The sequence below is a fragment of the Scheffersomyces xylosifermentans genome (assembly GCF_036884685.1).
Source record: "Scheffersomyces xylosifermentans strain CBS 12540 chromosome Unknown RJT20scaffold_2, whole genome shotgun sequence".
NCBI classification, from domain to species: Eukaryota; Fungi; Ascomycota; class Pichiomycetes; order Serinales; family Debaryomycetaceae; genus Scheffersomyces; species Scheffersomyces xylosifermentans.
Genome location: NW_027042940.1, coordinates 1,675,730 through 1,690,809, shown reverse-complemented (window position 1 = coordinate 1,690,809; position 15,080 = coordinate 1,675,730). Strand labels below are relative to the sequence as shown.

The 15,080-nt window shown below is 39.3% G+C and overlaps 4 protein-coding genes across 4 annotated transcripts; 1 reads left to right on the top strand and 3 right to left on the bottom strand. All coding sequences in view use genetic code 12, as the record gives it.

Annotated features, from left to right (window-relative positions):
- Window positions 1–1,583: 1,583 nt before the first annotated feature.
- On the bottom strand, window positions 1,584–2,126 carry RJT20DRAFT_2637 (uncharacterized protein; the record flags this gene model as incomplete). The annotated part of the gene is made up of 1 exon (XM_064919427.1): window positions 1,584–2,126. One exon carries the CDS (start codon window positions 2,124–2,126, stop codon window positions 1,584–1,586), a length of 543 nt encoding a protein of 180 aa, XP_064776162.1.
- Window positions 2,127–3,898: 1,772 nt separating this feature from the next.
- RJT20DRAFT_28940 (transcription factor domain-containing protein) lies at window positions 3,899–6,777 on the top strand. Its single transcript, XM_064919554.1, has 2 exons — window positions 3,899–4,459; window positions 4,540–6,777. The coding sequence occupies exons 1-2, from the start codon at window positions 4,361–4,363 to the stop codon at window positions 6,676–6,678; spliced, it is 2,238 nt and encodes a 745-aa protein (XP_064776161.1). The 5' UTR covers window positions 3,899–4,360; the 3' UTR covers window positions 6,679–6,777.
- Window positions 6,585–8,850, bottom strand: RJT20DRAFT_28948 (uncharacterized protein). Its single transcript, XM_064919555.1, has one exon. The coding sequence runs from the start codon at window positions 8,547–8,549 to the stop codon at window positions 6,876–6,878; it is 1,674 nt and encodes a 557-aa protein (XP_064776160.1). The 5' UTR covers window positions 8,550–8,850; the 3' UTR covers window positions 6,585–6,875.
- Window positions 8,851–10,714: 1,864 nt separating this feature from the next.
- Window positions 10,715–12,205, bottom strand: AMN1 (Amn1p; the record flags this gene model as incomplete). Its single annotated transcript, XM_064921473.1, has 1 exon — window positions 10,715–12,205. The coding sequence occupies one exon, from the start codon at window positions 12,203–12,205 to the stop codon at window positions 10,715–10,717; it is 1,491 nt and encodes a 496-aa protein (XP_064776159.1).
- Between the last annotated feature and the right edge of the window lie 2,875 nt (window positions 12,206–15,080).

Below are 15,080 nucleotides of genomic sequence, written 5' to 3'. Positions count from 1 at the left end.
CTGCTCTTGTGGATCCTGGGACGGAGAGGCCTGTTAATTTAATGTATTTTGACATACTCCGCGACTTCTATATGCGTATTGAGAATATAATTTTTAGCAACTGCTGTAATACATTATTGTCTGAAATGATTATTGGTGTATAATAAAAGTCCAATCAAATTGATAGAGTCGGTTATTAACTGGGAACTTGAAGAAATAAAAAAGTGTCGAATTCTTAAGGATAGAGAGTTCGGCGCTAGCTCGAAAGCCGTACATATTGAAGTATATGAATTCTTAGTAGAACAACTTGCGAAATTGGTTGAAATTGGTTGAAATTGACCAGGCAATAGCAAAAGTATTCAAACTGCTTGAAGGCCGTTTTGATTGAGAACCGGTGGTGATATGTTTTCTTTCGATACTGGTACATGCTTCTTGAATGATGCAAACTCGTTATTGATGAAATAAGATAGTGCTTGTAAGTAAATTGTCCGACAATATACAAATATTGGATTAATACATATTTAGATATAATACAGATCAAATGTGAATTTATACAGCCATTGCTGTGAGTGTCCCAGTTATGCTAGTATTAACGAGTTGAAAACATGCTATGATACATAGTAGGAACTATACTGTCATCTCTTATCCCAAGGAGATTCTTCAAAATTGCTCTAGGTCTTTGAACTCCATCTCGACTTTTGTTACACACCTTATCATGTCGAGAAATTCTTAATCCATGCTTATGACTTCGCCTATCCCTTATTCTGGGACTTTCATTTTTCAAGTCTATGTTTCCGTCACATGTAAGAGATTCGATGTGCCTAGGTTCTTCACATGACCCAGCGTAAGGAAGCTAATCCTTAGGGATTAATAATGAGTCCAAGTACTTCTGTTGGGTTGAATGGCAGTACGAGATGATTGGAATGTAATCAGTTGCAGCGAAGAGGTTTGAGGAAATCCTCAATCGATCTCCATCCATAGAAGATCCACTGAAGGTTCCTAATATCAATACCCCTAATCACGATGAATTCGAGCAGCCGAAATAGGATAGTCTTGAAGACTTGATTGCACTCTGTCTAGAATAAGACAATTCAAACTCCTTGGAAATGCAAATTTGGCCAAGTCGTCAAGTTCCAATTCCAGTAATATTAATCTTATTAAACTTGGCGGAAAGCAAATAGATGCTTTGATCCTGAATATATAATGGCCTCTGATGTTAAGTTCTCGAATAGTTTTGGCAAATTGAATTCTGCTGTCAAGAAACAACGTACATCCCCTTAGGTATTGCTTGCGAAGCTCGCAACTTTCAGCTACTTTGCTGTTATGACTTTCCACCGGACTTTGTATAATAAATCTAAGATTAAGAGTGAATAGTTTTAACTTTGGATAGTTGTGCAAAGAATTGATTACATTAATAAAAGACTGCCAATTGTTTGCAGCAAATTCTATGCTGTTAAATTGAACCAAACTTCGATCAAGAAATAGGTCATGGATACTCTTTGGGAATAATACATTGCACAGCCTCTGGCAATTCACAGTCATTTTACGTAAGTGGGAATCACGCAAGTCAAAGGATTTCACATCTTCCACAACTTGAGTAAGCTTTAATTCTTGAAGTCCTCGTGGAAGCTGTGGCACGTTATTCTTAACAGAGCGTAACCCAGGTTCTTTAAATTGTGCAACAAGAATTTCAATTTTTCTGGTAGTTTCCTTAAACTACTCACTGGAATTTCATTTCCCAAGCAATGTATTTGTATTAGAAAAGGAAATCGTCTTTTATAACATGAAATATCTCGTATATCGAAGAGTCTTATATTCTCTGAAGTTGAAACACCTTCAGGAAGTCTTTTATCAAGATCTAAATGGCGCCTAAAGCTGGCAAATTCATCGTTTGGAACATATAATGTCCTCTTTTGAATGGAAACGACTACAGTTTCTATTTTGTAATCGAAACTTGGAACGGCAGTTATGTTGTTAGTTACGTATAAAACAATCTTTGTTTTGGAAACGTATTCTGGGATTTTGTTGTGGAACAAAATGAGATCCACGTCGGTGATTTGTAATCTTACAAGTGCATTCTGGAGAAAGGGAATTCTGGTGAAGTCATCTGGACTGATGTTGATTCTTTCATCGACCGTAGTAGGCATTGGGGCTATGGAATGCCCTGTGCAGATATTTACTTGTATAGGCACTAACTCTCTAGCGAGTGGAAAGAGGATATTACCTTCTCGCAAGGCTTCCAAGGTTGCGATATCAACAATTTCTAAGCATTTGACTATGAGGTTTTGGGGTAAATCTCCAATTTCCTTAAGAAAATTTAGGTTGATGGAAGGATTCTTAGATAGAATGATTGTTCCCATCAATATAAGACTGTTTGGTAGTAACCAAAATGATAAAGGACCCGGTTCCAGTTCTAAGTAGTTACCCACAATATATAATTCTTTCCATCTTAGTGTATTATATTACATTCTTCTGTTCGCCGTCTTCGTGAGCTTCTGTGTCTCGCTGTGTTATAACTTCCTTCTTGAGAACTTCAAATTTCAAATTAGCTCAGCACTTGTTCTAGGCACATCTATGCCAAAACCACATTGATTTTCAAGCATACTTGGGTCACGCTAGAATTCATGTGCCCTTCGCAAAGTCTTTCCACTTCCACTTAAAGGAGTTGCAAAAAGTTATCATTTTGAGAACAGAAATTAATTTGATGGAAAATAATATACGGCATGTGGAAATTACAAGATGAAAGACTTTAAAAGCTCTTTACAGATTTCCACGGTTATCTGTTTGGAATGGACTTACTAACGAAACGAAGTACAACAGCCTATCATGTTATACACATAGCTTTCATATTAAAGAATGCTTTATAAGAATAAGATTCGGAAATCGATTCAAATAATAGTTCGTAGTTCTTCTGAGCTTAAAGAGTGTTAAGTCCACTTATAGTTAAGCTCATGCGCATAACATAACATATACTGGTAGAGAATTGTTAGTTAGTCTTAGCCAACGGTCACATGACAAAAGTCATGTATTCGAAGAGACTACTATTCTTCTGAGTTACATGCAGGAACTCTCATAAGTTCAATCGCACCATATTTTCAGAAGAGCGGAAATTAGTCGGTATAAGGATATTTTGACAAGGTAAATGAACAGATGCGATGTGGTAGCACTTTCTCAACATATTATTTCAACCCCGCGATTCACCCCCCTTTCATGTAGAATAATAAATCTAAGCAATGCAGACACGAACAGGGTTGCGGCACGAAAATTCCGTTTTGGGAAGAAAGATACATTGTATGGGTGTCTTGAAGGGTACCCACTAGGACTTCTGTTGCCTCGAATGGTAAGTACTACCATTACCAGAGGCGGCTGTGATGGTATAGAATTAGGCAAACCGCCATGGGCTGCAACCGATTTCACATCGACGTGCAATGATTTGGAACCACATGTCTGTTTCATCAAGGGAGTTTTCCTGCTATTTGCATTAAGAATTTTAGCATTTACAACTGGAACCTCTTGCCCTGCTTTTCGTGTGTCTCTGTAGTACCCACGAAGAAGCCGAGCAGAGTTCAAATGCGCTCACAGTTCAAATAGGCAAGTCCGCCCACTTGTGGTAAAACCCAGGGATCAGTAACCAGAGGTGCAACAATAGGATAGACCTCCAGGACTCCTCAAGCCACATTCAATACTATCTTGTGTTTTGTCTCCGAGAAAGATTGCGTACAGCGCTTTGTGCCCATAGCTTAGCTTAGCGAATCCCGGGCAAGAATGTAAACTCTCTCCTTGATTACAAAGATACTAACTCCTACGCTGGAACTTACGGAATGCAAGGTCTAATATTAAAATTGTTGAGAACAGTATTTTCTGGCTACAGCTTGCTATGCCATATGAGTTAATCTTCTGCCTTCTGTTAACTTCGATTAAAAGAAAGCAACCAGTATTTTCTAGGTACTCCAGACCTCGGATTAAGTTTGGGGTACCCCAACCACAACGATAACCTTCTCTTACCTTTCAGCCATTTGCTCTGGCGTCCGAAACTTAACCTAGCCTTTGTCTGCTACCGAAATTACCTTTTCGGGGATTGTCTTAACTATGTAACTATAAGCCCGGCTTTCTTGCATTATCTTTGGAACACGTTCATTGTACACTACTGAATCACCTGGAGCAAGGCAAAATAAACTACTAGATCGTACGAACTGCATCAACTTGCATTTATACTATAGCTGTTTGGTGTGGGGGAGCTTCGGAGGCGGATAGTATAACCGGAGCTACCAAGGAAAAAGTACTCACTTGATATATAGACGGCAGTATACGTCAAAAACAAAGTCAGGGGTACAAACAGGATTTCAACTGACGTTTGGAGTCTTTTCCATGGTGTTCCATAATGCACGAGACCAAAAGACCTAGAGGTAAAGGCTCTGGCATGTCCCAGAGAAAGAAGATTACTAGGGCATGCGATACTTGCAAGCATCGTAAAATGAAGGTATGTAGTAGCCACTAGGTGAAAAATCATCCTAGGGCTTAACAATGATGAATTTCCAATTCGTACTAACGTCGTTGTAGTGCAACGGCCAGCAGCCATGTATGTTCTGTAAAAAGAGAGGAATGCTGTGTCTGTACCTTAAAGTAGATGGACGCTCTACTAAGGGAAGATCACTAAAGGCCATACATACAAGGTCTGAACTCTCCACCAAACAAACCACCTCATCCACTTCATCGGAATCATACCCCATGAATTCCTCGAATAGTATATCATCTACATCTTCTACTAATCCTCAGGATTTACGGAAGCCTGACGAGAAACTGGGTACTTCCAGCAATTCGCTCTCACTTGCTGCAATTTGCCAGAATTTGCAATCGTCGTTAACCTCGGCTGCTTATGAAAGAGCACACATATCTTCCAAAGAAGATAAGTACGGTGTACCTAAACTCGACGGAAAACATTCCAGACTTCTTCAGACTCAAAGCGGAGATTTGCGTTATTATGGAGAACTCAGTCCCTTCTCATTTCTTAATGAGTGCCGTTCGTTATTCAAAGCGACTATAGGAATATCTAAATTCACTATCATTCCCGAGGAAGAAATCTTGGTATCAGACCGTGTGTTGTCACACAATGATAGTTCCTTACCTTTGCCTTCCCGAGATCTGTGTAATATGCTCATAAGAATCTTCAAGGAGAATATAAATGACACATACTATGTATTTGACATGGAAGACTTCGTGGAATCAGTAGTTGATCCTATCTACAAGATCTCGGCAAGAAAGGAAAGCAACTTATGTCTTTATAATCTTGTCATGGCCATTGGTGCGTTATACGCCGAGTTCACTCCAGAAATAGATAATGACCAATTAGACATTTTGAAGTCGTCCGATTACTTTGATTGTGCTCAGAATATCATGCGTGACGTATGCTATGACGAAAAGCTCTGGATAGCACAAGCTCACTTCTTACATCATTTCTACTACCTATCCAAATCACAAAAGAGCTCATCATGGCTCCATTTGGGTAGCACAGTAAGAATTGCCCAGGCATTGGGATTACATCGGAAAGTGGTCAATGAACGATTCGGAGACGTCAAAATTTGTATGCATAGAAGACGTCTTTGGAGAAGTATCTTCATTTGTGACAGAATTGCTTCGATAAACTTGGGTCGTCCTTTAAGTATTAGTGACTACGATTGGGATGATTACGACGATAATCTAGAAATCAATACTTTGGATAGCAAAGAAGAGGCAATCCAGAGAGAATGTCATTTGGCACTCTGTAACATTGCTAGAATAAATGGTAGAATCGTGGAAAATTTGCTCCGATCAGGGTCTATAAGCGTGAAGAAATCTAATATGTTATCACACGATTTGAAGATGTGGTCTCATGGGTTAGTGGACGAATTAAAATTAAGTTCAGAGTTAGAGGCAAAGCTCACAGAGCCAGATCGTCCTAACAACTTCAACTTGGTATTGGTCCATTTGTGCCAATTTTATGGCATAATGACCTTGGGACGTCCATTTTTAGTCCATGCGGTAACAAGAAAGCTCAATCCTGAAAACAAGAATCCAGATGACTTCAACGATGTTGCTCTGCTCATGACTTACTCTAAATCGTGTATTAAGGCTGCCTTCTTGGTGATTAAGTTATTGACATTCTACAGAACTTACAATAAGAGTAGAAGGGAAGTCTTCTCTTCTGTCAGCTGTTGTTTCTATGCAGCCTTGGTATTGGGGCTTACTCTCTTATACCAGAAGTCCACTCCCCACCCAGATCCCTCATACATAGCTTTATTGGAAGAAGCGATTGGTCTGGCTCATGCATATCTTGAAGATCTTTCCAAATTTGACCTGATAGCAAAATGCTGGGCATTGAACTTATCAAATCTTCAAGATGCCCTCCAGTATGACTTCCTTGATTCCGTTGAGTTGACGTCACTTGGTTCTCTCGAAGACTGCGTTGAGGATGACTTCGACTTCGAAGCGATGTCGATGTCTGGATCTTACGATAAACAAACTACAGAGCTGTCTGAATGTTCTGAGTACGATGACATGAACGAAATCTACGATGACTTGGTCTCATTCCGGATGTTCTACGCCCTAAATGCTCCCACGGGAACCAGTTGCTTAAAAGACTTGATAGACTTCACCAAAAATTATGACTTGGACGCGTTCAAATATGATCTGGGACAACATATGGTATTGGGAGGGGAATGAAATAGTTGACTGGCTTCGATATTTTTATTTAGTTCTTGAACATAGTGGGAATTTAATTTATGGAGGAATAGAAGTAAACCCAGTGTAGAAAGTAGCTTAATGTAAACACGGTATTTACGATGAACCACAATTAAAAGTGGTGGTGCAGAAGTCGTATTCTGACATGGTAATTAGTATACACATATAGTACAATGATGCTAAGGGTGGCCTGAGGTGGCTGCTTTCCATCTCCACCTGATTTTGTTCTGGAGGTTCAGGATCCAATCTATATCAATGGCTCTGTTGTTGTCCCTTGGAGCGTTGTTCAACACACTCAAGCGATTCATTAAACCTTCAGAGAAAGATGTTTTGGTATTCAATGTTTTGGGATCGGATGGAAAGGTGTACAGTTTAGGCTCTTGGTCATACTTATTCTGAATAGATTTGAAGATTGTCAACAACTTTTCATTTGTTGATTTCTTTTCATTCGTATTCATGTCCTCCAGCTGATTAGAGAAGATGTAAAAGTCGTTCTCATACAACTCATTGAAGAACTCTTCGTATGTTTCAACGCAGTCCCAACAAATAAATTCGGTGTAAAGCTGATTAACAGCACTAGTACTGTCAACCTGAGATGATTTTTTAAACTTCTTGTTGTTGTTGATGATAGAACTGATTTCATATAGTGGTTTCTCACATAAATCGCAGTACTTCAAGAGGTCAGTTCCAGGGATTTTTCCAAAGATTTCCTCTAAGTTCTCTGGTCCACTTGGTCTGACTGGTATGTCGTTCGAAATTGCTCTTTTGTTGGAGCGTTTGCGAGAGTTGTCACTGATCAAACTGCTGTGGGAAAGATCCTCAATATTTCTTTCTGAGGTGATCGTGGAGGCATCCGAAGCCATGGTGTCGGCTTCGTGATGGTTATGCAAAATTGATATATTGTAGTTATTATTGTTATTGCAGTTGTTAATACTGTCAATGATATGCTTGTTATTATTATTATTGCTGATGCAGTTGTTGAACATTCTCAGCTTGAAAGTCGCTAACGACTTCTTCTTGAAAATACGTGCTTCCTCGTTTGACCTGGATGAATTAAACAGGTTGTTGACAAAGTCTCGAGTAGCCATGTAGTCTTCAACCAAAACGATAGGGTCTTGACTTTCTTCTTCATCATAGTCGTAGTCGTCATCATCCTCTTCATAGATATCCAAAGTAGAAGGGCGTTCGTTAATCGTACTGGTTTTGAGGTCTTCCAGATGTTTATTAGCTCCCAAACTTTTGTTTTGAAGTCTACTATGAGTTGAGTCAGTCGATTGACAAGGCTTCAACTCTAAAATAGTTGATCCATTGTCTTTGTCAGTATCACCGCTTAAAGGATGTGCTGACACAAGGGCCTTATTGGAGGTATGGCTATTGGAGCTGGAAGTGGAACTACGATTACGGGTCTTTGGTGGTGGTGGAAGTGGTAAGGACGTTAATCTTGTATCATCGATAAGATCCAATTTCGAAGGCTGATGCTTGAGCGCCGTTCCTGGAACAGCGTTGGCAAGGTTACTGAACGAGAACTGTTTGTGAAGGTTGGTGGTGGAGTTGTGGCGCATGCTATTGAGGTTTTTGTCCTTTAATGGGTGTTTGGAAAGAATTTCCTGAGTGGAGTTCATTCTGGAAAGAGATAAATTTGTTGATTGAATCACAGATGGGTCTGGAATGTTGGTATTTAAGATGGAATGGTTGATTATTTTATTGGGCAAAGTGGGCGTAGGTGTAAAGGCATTTTCTTGGTTTGAACCATTATTGAAAGGCTTGTCTGTGATTGCGCTAGTTTTCACCTGTACGGCATTATCCACATTATAGTGTGCTGATATGCTCTGGGTTAGGTTAATGGAAGACATTTCATGCTGCGGGTATTAGGGAAGTTTGTAAACGGGGTCTTCGATGAATGCTATAAGGTATTTCACTTCTTCCACTTCGACTGCAAAACTGTAGTATTCTTTGGTGGTCTCTTATGTGAGGGAACCTTTCATGTATACAAAAGAAATCGATACTTTAGGAGGAAAGTATCAAGGTATTTAAAGAACTCAAGTAATCCAGACTCAAAGGAACACGATGACGTTAGGGAATAACGTTTCAGCTGTCAAAGATGCACCAAGCAGTATAGGAAGAATAATAATTAAAAATTATATTGATAGTGCTGCTGCTACTGTCGTACCCACGGCAACGGGACTAATGGAACGATCAATGAGAAAAGTTTTAGTCTAGACTTGGGGATGACGTAGACTAGGAGTTGGTAGGGCTGTTTTCGGTGCGGAACGGACGAGAGACAGAGTAAGTACCTATGGAAGGACTGAATTCGTAACGAAGTTGTCTCGTGAAGTCTAAGTTGCTAAAAAGGTTGATGTACAAATCAACACAGCCAAAAATATGTCACTGGAACCTTTGGAACAAGACAGTCAACAGAGCGGGTGCCTTAACTATGGGCTGCAAGCCTATATAAAATGAGATCTGTGGCAGGAACTATGGAAACACGAATTCTCGATATATATATGGCTATATATACCAAGACAGTACTAATAAAACCAATTTTACCCACTGGACACTCTTCGGATAATACAGACAACAAAAACTACGGAAATACATGGTCTAGTTTATATATGGAATAGTCTGGAATTAGCAACTTAAAAGAACACCACAGACGTGCACTTGCATATAGCTCGAGGCATCCTGACAATAAGGGTACTCGTAGAAAAACCAGAATGGGTCCGTGGAATGCGCACGACCATACGATGTTTTTGTTTTCGTTCCTTTAGACGAACATTGAGGGAAAGCTGGGGGTTGGAGGATAAACCGGTAGCGATGTGGGTCTCAGTGATAGTACGATATGTTGGCAAGACAATAGTCAGTGTAAATGAGAATAATTTTTTCTGGCGCATTAATAGTTACAATAACAATAAATAACAACAATAATAATATTAATGCTGTCGACCACCTCCACGGACCATGTCTAGGGCCACCCACTAATTTCCCTTCTCGACACTCCTTGTTGTGCAACATTCAGTTTATCTCTTCTACATCGGCTTACTGAAGTTCAGTGTGTGCCTGTATTGTACACTGTAGATCCTCTTTCCGGTCTAGACCCTTTATCCCTTGCAACATATGATCGCTCCATTACAACCCCAAAACGGCACAAACTGGAAACTGTTGTAGATCTGGGCACAGTGCAGGATTTTGCCCTATCAATGTGATTTCTTGTACGGTCAGTACACGTATTACCATTAGGGATGGGAAGAGGCCCAAACCAGACTCCTATGGTGGTAAATGAGGATAGATAGATCGTGTTCTAAAAAGTCTAATCGGCATTTACGAAGTGAGGGGTAGTCGAGTGCACAAGACTGCAAAAATACAATAGGGAGAATACTAGAGAAGGGTTCCAAGGGTACGCCCATCTCCCCACTGCTAAATCGAGGAAATAGACAACTGGGTGTAGGCAACTGGGTGTAGTTCTCGTTGAAAGTACTGACACAGTAAAATATGAAATCTTAGATTTCAAGCGCATTTGCTGGGTATTGACTACTACAGAAAATGTTACCATGTCAAATACTGGAAATTATTTAAACCCACTAGTTTTTAAATCTCCCAATTTGCGATTATTGTTGTGCTTATTGTTGAGTCTGAACACAATGAACTAAAACCTCTTTACATGCACATAATTCTCTATTTGGCCGTTTTAAAATACTGGAGTACCCTCACTCTATGCTGGTTGAGTAATGACACAGTAGAGAATGTTCAAAACCACCAGCAAAGCCCAGCATGCACGAAATATATCGAGCTTATACTTTGGAGCCCAGTATCGCTTCCGGACTCCTGTCATGGAAGGTGGAACATGTCCATTTTGAGATAAAACATATCGGCTTGTTCCATTGTTAATGGAGCACGTTATCTATCGATGTCTATATGAGCGACATTGATTTCTATTCTGCGACACTTCGGACTTGACATATAATGTCGTTCCTACAATATTAGCATAGAGCTATACTACTATAATGGCGTAACGAATACATTAAACTAATGCTACTTGGCGTCTGGAACTAAGCAATTCATGGAACAGACTGTCTCCATCGTTTGCTTCATTGGCCCAATCTAAAATGTCTTTAAAGATTCTCTGCGAAATCACCTTATCCATATCCATTTCCTGTTGTCTTACTCTTAACATCAAAGTTTCACATACCTCTAGCAATAAAGAAATACCTCTAAACTCTTGACGTCTTTTAAACTCGATTACAGGTTGCCAGACTGTGATTTGGTAGTTGAAGCGTAATTCTAAAACCGAGAGCTTATGAAAGTACGGAGTAGTACTACTCAAAATTAATGGAATAGACTGGTTCAGTATCAATGGACAATTATTGAGCGACAACCTCTGCAACGTATCGCTACGTACTGTAGCCAAATCCCAGAGAAATTTGTCGCTTATATGGCAACCAGCTAAACCAACAGTCTCTAATTTGGAGTTGTTTTTTATAAGCTTGGTCAAACTATGATCAGTAATAAGGTATCCACGCTGTTTTCTTCCCAAGTTAATTGTGGTCAATTTATGACATCTCTTGGCAATCTGATATACTCCAGCATCTGATACTAGCTCACATGCGCGGATATCCAATACTTCAAGGTTGGGGCAGCAATGGCTAACCATCTTAAGGAATTCATCGTCTATTACTTTTGAGCCTGTTATTATCAACTTCTTCAACTTATGTCCGTCTTTAAAGAATTCTGCTCCAGGTATTAACTTAGGACACATGTACAACTCCAACCATTCCAAATCAGAAAAATCAAATGGAAAAGATATTCTGTCCAAAGCTTGTTGCTTAACTTGAAACAACTTATGGAGAACGAAAACTGTTGGTTTGAACTTGATATCAGGAGGGTTGCTTAAAAATTGGTAGAGCTTGAATTCGTCACTGAAGAAGAACTTCTTACGAAGGACTTCTGTTGCAACTTGCTTAAACAAGCGGTTCACTTGCAAGCAGTTATATAATACACCGGTGGTCTCGTAATTATCGTTAATAGTATCTGGGAGTTGATCATTGAGAGCTAATTCTGCTTGATGTTTGCTCCCGTGTATCAATAATGCATGGTTAAATGATAATGGTTTTCTTCTAATAGGTGTATGCTCCTGAGGAATGACAGTTGATTGTATGTCAGCAAACTCTAAAATTTTATGAACAATCTCAGGGATTTCAAAGATGGATGGACCGTCTCTACGTGTGGTTTCAAATGATATTGGCTTTAAAGGCATTAAATCTTGGAAGTAGTAACTTCTTGTAACTGGGTCTTTGATTGGTGACGTGTTGGGGGTGCTATCGTCTTCTGTGAGGTCTGGCAAAGACTCAAGGTCAGAAGCATCCGATGCTGGTGATGATGATGTGTAGCTAGAGTCAAATGAAAACTCAGCATCATCTAGCTGCAACGAGAATTGTTGTGAGCACAGTGAAGGTGTTCTGGTTGTGGTTGTACATGCTAATGATCTGATTCTCCTTCTAGCGGACCTCCTCATTGAGGAGCCCCTTGACATAGGGGAAAATGCTGTGTTTGAGGTTGGTGAGTTAGATATATCTCTAAGTTTGGTAAAGTTGGAGATGGACTTTGCTCTCTTGGGCGAGATTGGGATGACTCCGGAGTCACTCGCTAAGAAAGGGTTGATGTCATATATTCTATTATCAACATGATTCACATAGGGCATCGGTTGTGTACTATTTGATGATGTGAGTTTCATGTTCTGAAATTGAATAAAAATGAATGCAAAATTATGTACGTGGGTTGTTAATATCAAACATGCAAGGAAATAAGTTAGCTGGATTAAGATTAAACTAAAATAGTTGGTCTAAGTTGGACGCAAATGGCAATTAAAAGAAATGAAGTAGAATAGTTTCTTCTAGAAAAACAGTTAAAAGATTGACTGGGGTGAGTTAAATATATCTTGGGAAAGTTTATTTTCCTTAGTTGTTGATGCTCCTGGATTCTATTCTAGGAACTTGTAAGTGAATATTCAATCCAATGACTCCACTAACTTATTTATAAAATGTTGAAGTAAAATAAAAGACCACCTCGTATGATGTACGACACCTCCTTTGATACTTGTAGGATGGTTGTGAATAATTTATCTGAGGTTCGTTGAGTGAGGAAGCTAGAACGACAAAAGGTAAACATCTATCTAACCAAGTAGGGGAAAGTATGAATATATATATTGAACTACTATCATAGAACAGCCAGGAACTTCCCATGCAAGGCATAATATTTCATGCTCGGTTATAGAGCGAAGCTGGGCGTAAAATGCCAGCCACTGGAAAGAAAACCTCACCAAGGACGATGCAACAACCACATACAGATCCAAATTCTTCTCAAATACATTAAAAAGATTAAATTAAGACACTCGCCAGATGGCTGTCTCCTGGCTAAGAATACCAGCAAGCTTAAACAAACTGAATGGCTGGCTGCGTCCGCATGCGAAGACCTGCAGCAGATGGAATGTGCATAAAAAATTGTCTGTTGCTGCAAAAATGTGTTTGTCGCAGTAGCAATACGTGCAGCACACGTGATTTGAGCATAGTTAACATCGTAAATTTGAACCTGGTACACTTCCCAAATGAATATCGTGTTCACGACTAACCCATGTCGATTACGGGATGAAGAAATCGCTACTGGCTTGGAGTAAGACTTGTCAGGCACAACCTTGAAGCGAGAAGAATCGTTCTTTGACTAGTTCCGAGATGTTCTTGAGTATGCCAACTGTATTCCTAAAGGGCTTGTAGACTCACCTTGCTGTTTCCAATCTAATGGCTGTCGTTTGGTTGTACTTTTACAAATGGATCTACCAGCACGTATTTTTTACAGTTGAAGTTATCAGTTTGTGTAAAAGACTATTATCGTAGATAGAGTTTTGAGTTTAGCCGTCGTCAAGTGGACTCTTCCTGGAGACTATCAACTAGACTTAACAACGTGATGATATCTTCTTTGACAAAACTCTTTCCAGCCAAGATCAGAACCCCGTAGAGTTGATGGGCTAACTTTTTGAAAGAGAGTTGGAAGCCCTAGACAAGAAAAGTCATCAGAACGAGTCGTCTAAATGCCCTTAGTTCAAAGCTTAATTAATAGAATATTGCTACTAAAACAGAAGAGAGTACGCGGTTGTTAGTCTGGGAAACAAGGGACATATTACAACGTAGTTATAACTCGTAGTATCTACAAATTGATTTCTTGGCTCTAGACTATAAATTACTGATTATAGATTGCTGATTGCAGATTATAGTATCATTTATATCGTACCTCTTCTATTATAGGAATCGTCCTTATCTTGCCCGCAAAAGAATATTGGCATATCAAATATGTCTTTCACAATTCTTTGAAACTCATTCAAAAGCTGTGCTGATTATACGATGTAGTCCCTCCACATTAATGTCCTCATGCACAGGTACCTAAAATGGGCCTCCCAGCAGGTACTCGGTTAACTACTGTCTCTTGGAGTAAGCCTTTGAAAGCACGTGACATTCTCATATTAAAATTGTTAAAGTTAGTAGAATTGCTGGCTAAATTCTCGAACGGAGTTGTTATACCAACGAGTGGCTGAATTACCTTGAGATTCATGTTTTTGCCCTTGCATTTGTTTTGGGATATTATTTGAGTTTCGCCATCAACGAAGGTTTTTCAGGAACGCATAAAGGTACATTGTTAGCGAGTTTCTGGCTACAAACTCAGACCAGTAAAATGTAAACAATACACCGGCTGTATGACGGACAATGGGGTCAATAAACTGGTTGACTAGTTTCAGTGTGCTACAGTCCAGCCAGTTTGTTATGGGCGATCCTTATTATCCTTACTATTGTGCTTGCAATTACGACTTTATTAATCATCGTAAAGTAGAATCTTCTATGTGACTAAGTGCTGAACTATTGTCAAAAAAGATCTTTGTTGTGTTAACACAAACAGTATTTGGGATCTTCTCAAGTCTGAAATGGGCTGTCACATGCTTTAACAAAGGAGATACGGGAATCTCTGTCTTCTAAAAGTTAGCGACATATGCTAAACTTGGTGATCTTCTTTGCAAGCTTCAATGTCTCCGAACTTTCTGACGTAGGAGTACCACAGCATATTCTCAAGTCGCATTCTAGTCGCATAATTATTTTTGGACAGAGATTATCGCAAAAAGGATCTATAAAGTCGTATAATAATTTGAGCACAAAGATCTATATTATAATTCTACGATTAAGGGATGTCGTAGACACAGATATTTCTTTCAATGTTTATTAAAAGCACCGATAATATCGATATTTTAATTGCACAGTAAGTCTCAACAAGCAAGCTTTGTTTGACTTTTCGACCAATAATTTCAAATATGTCGAAAAGTCAATAGAATTTAAACTTCCTGATTGCAT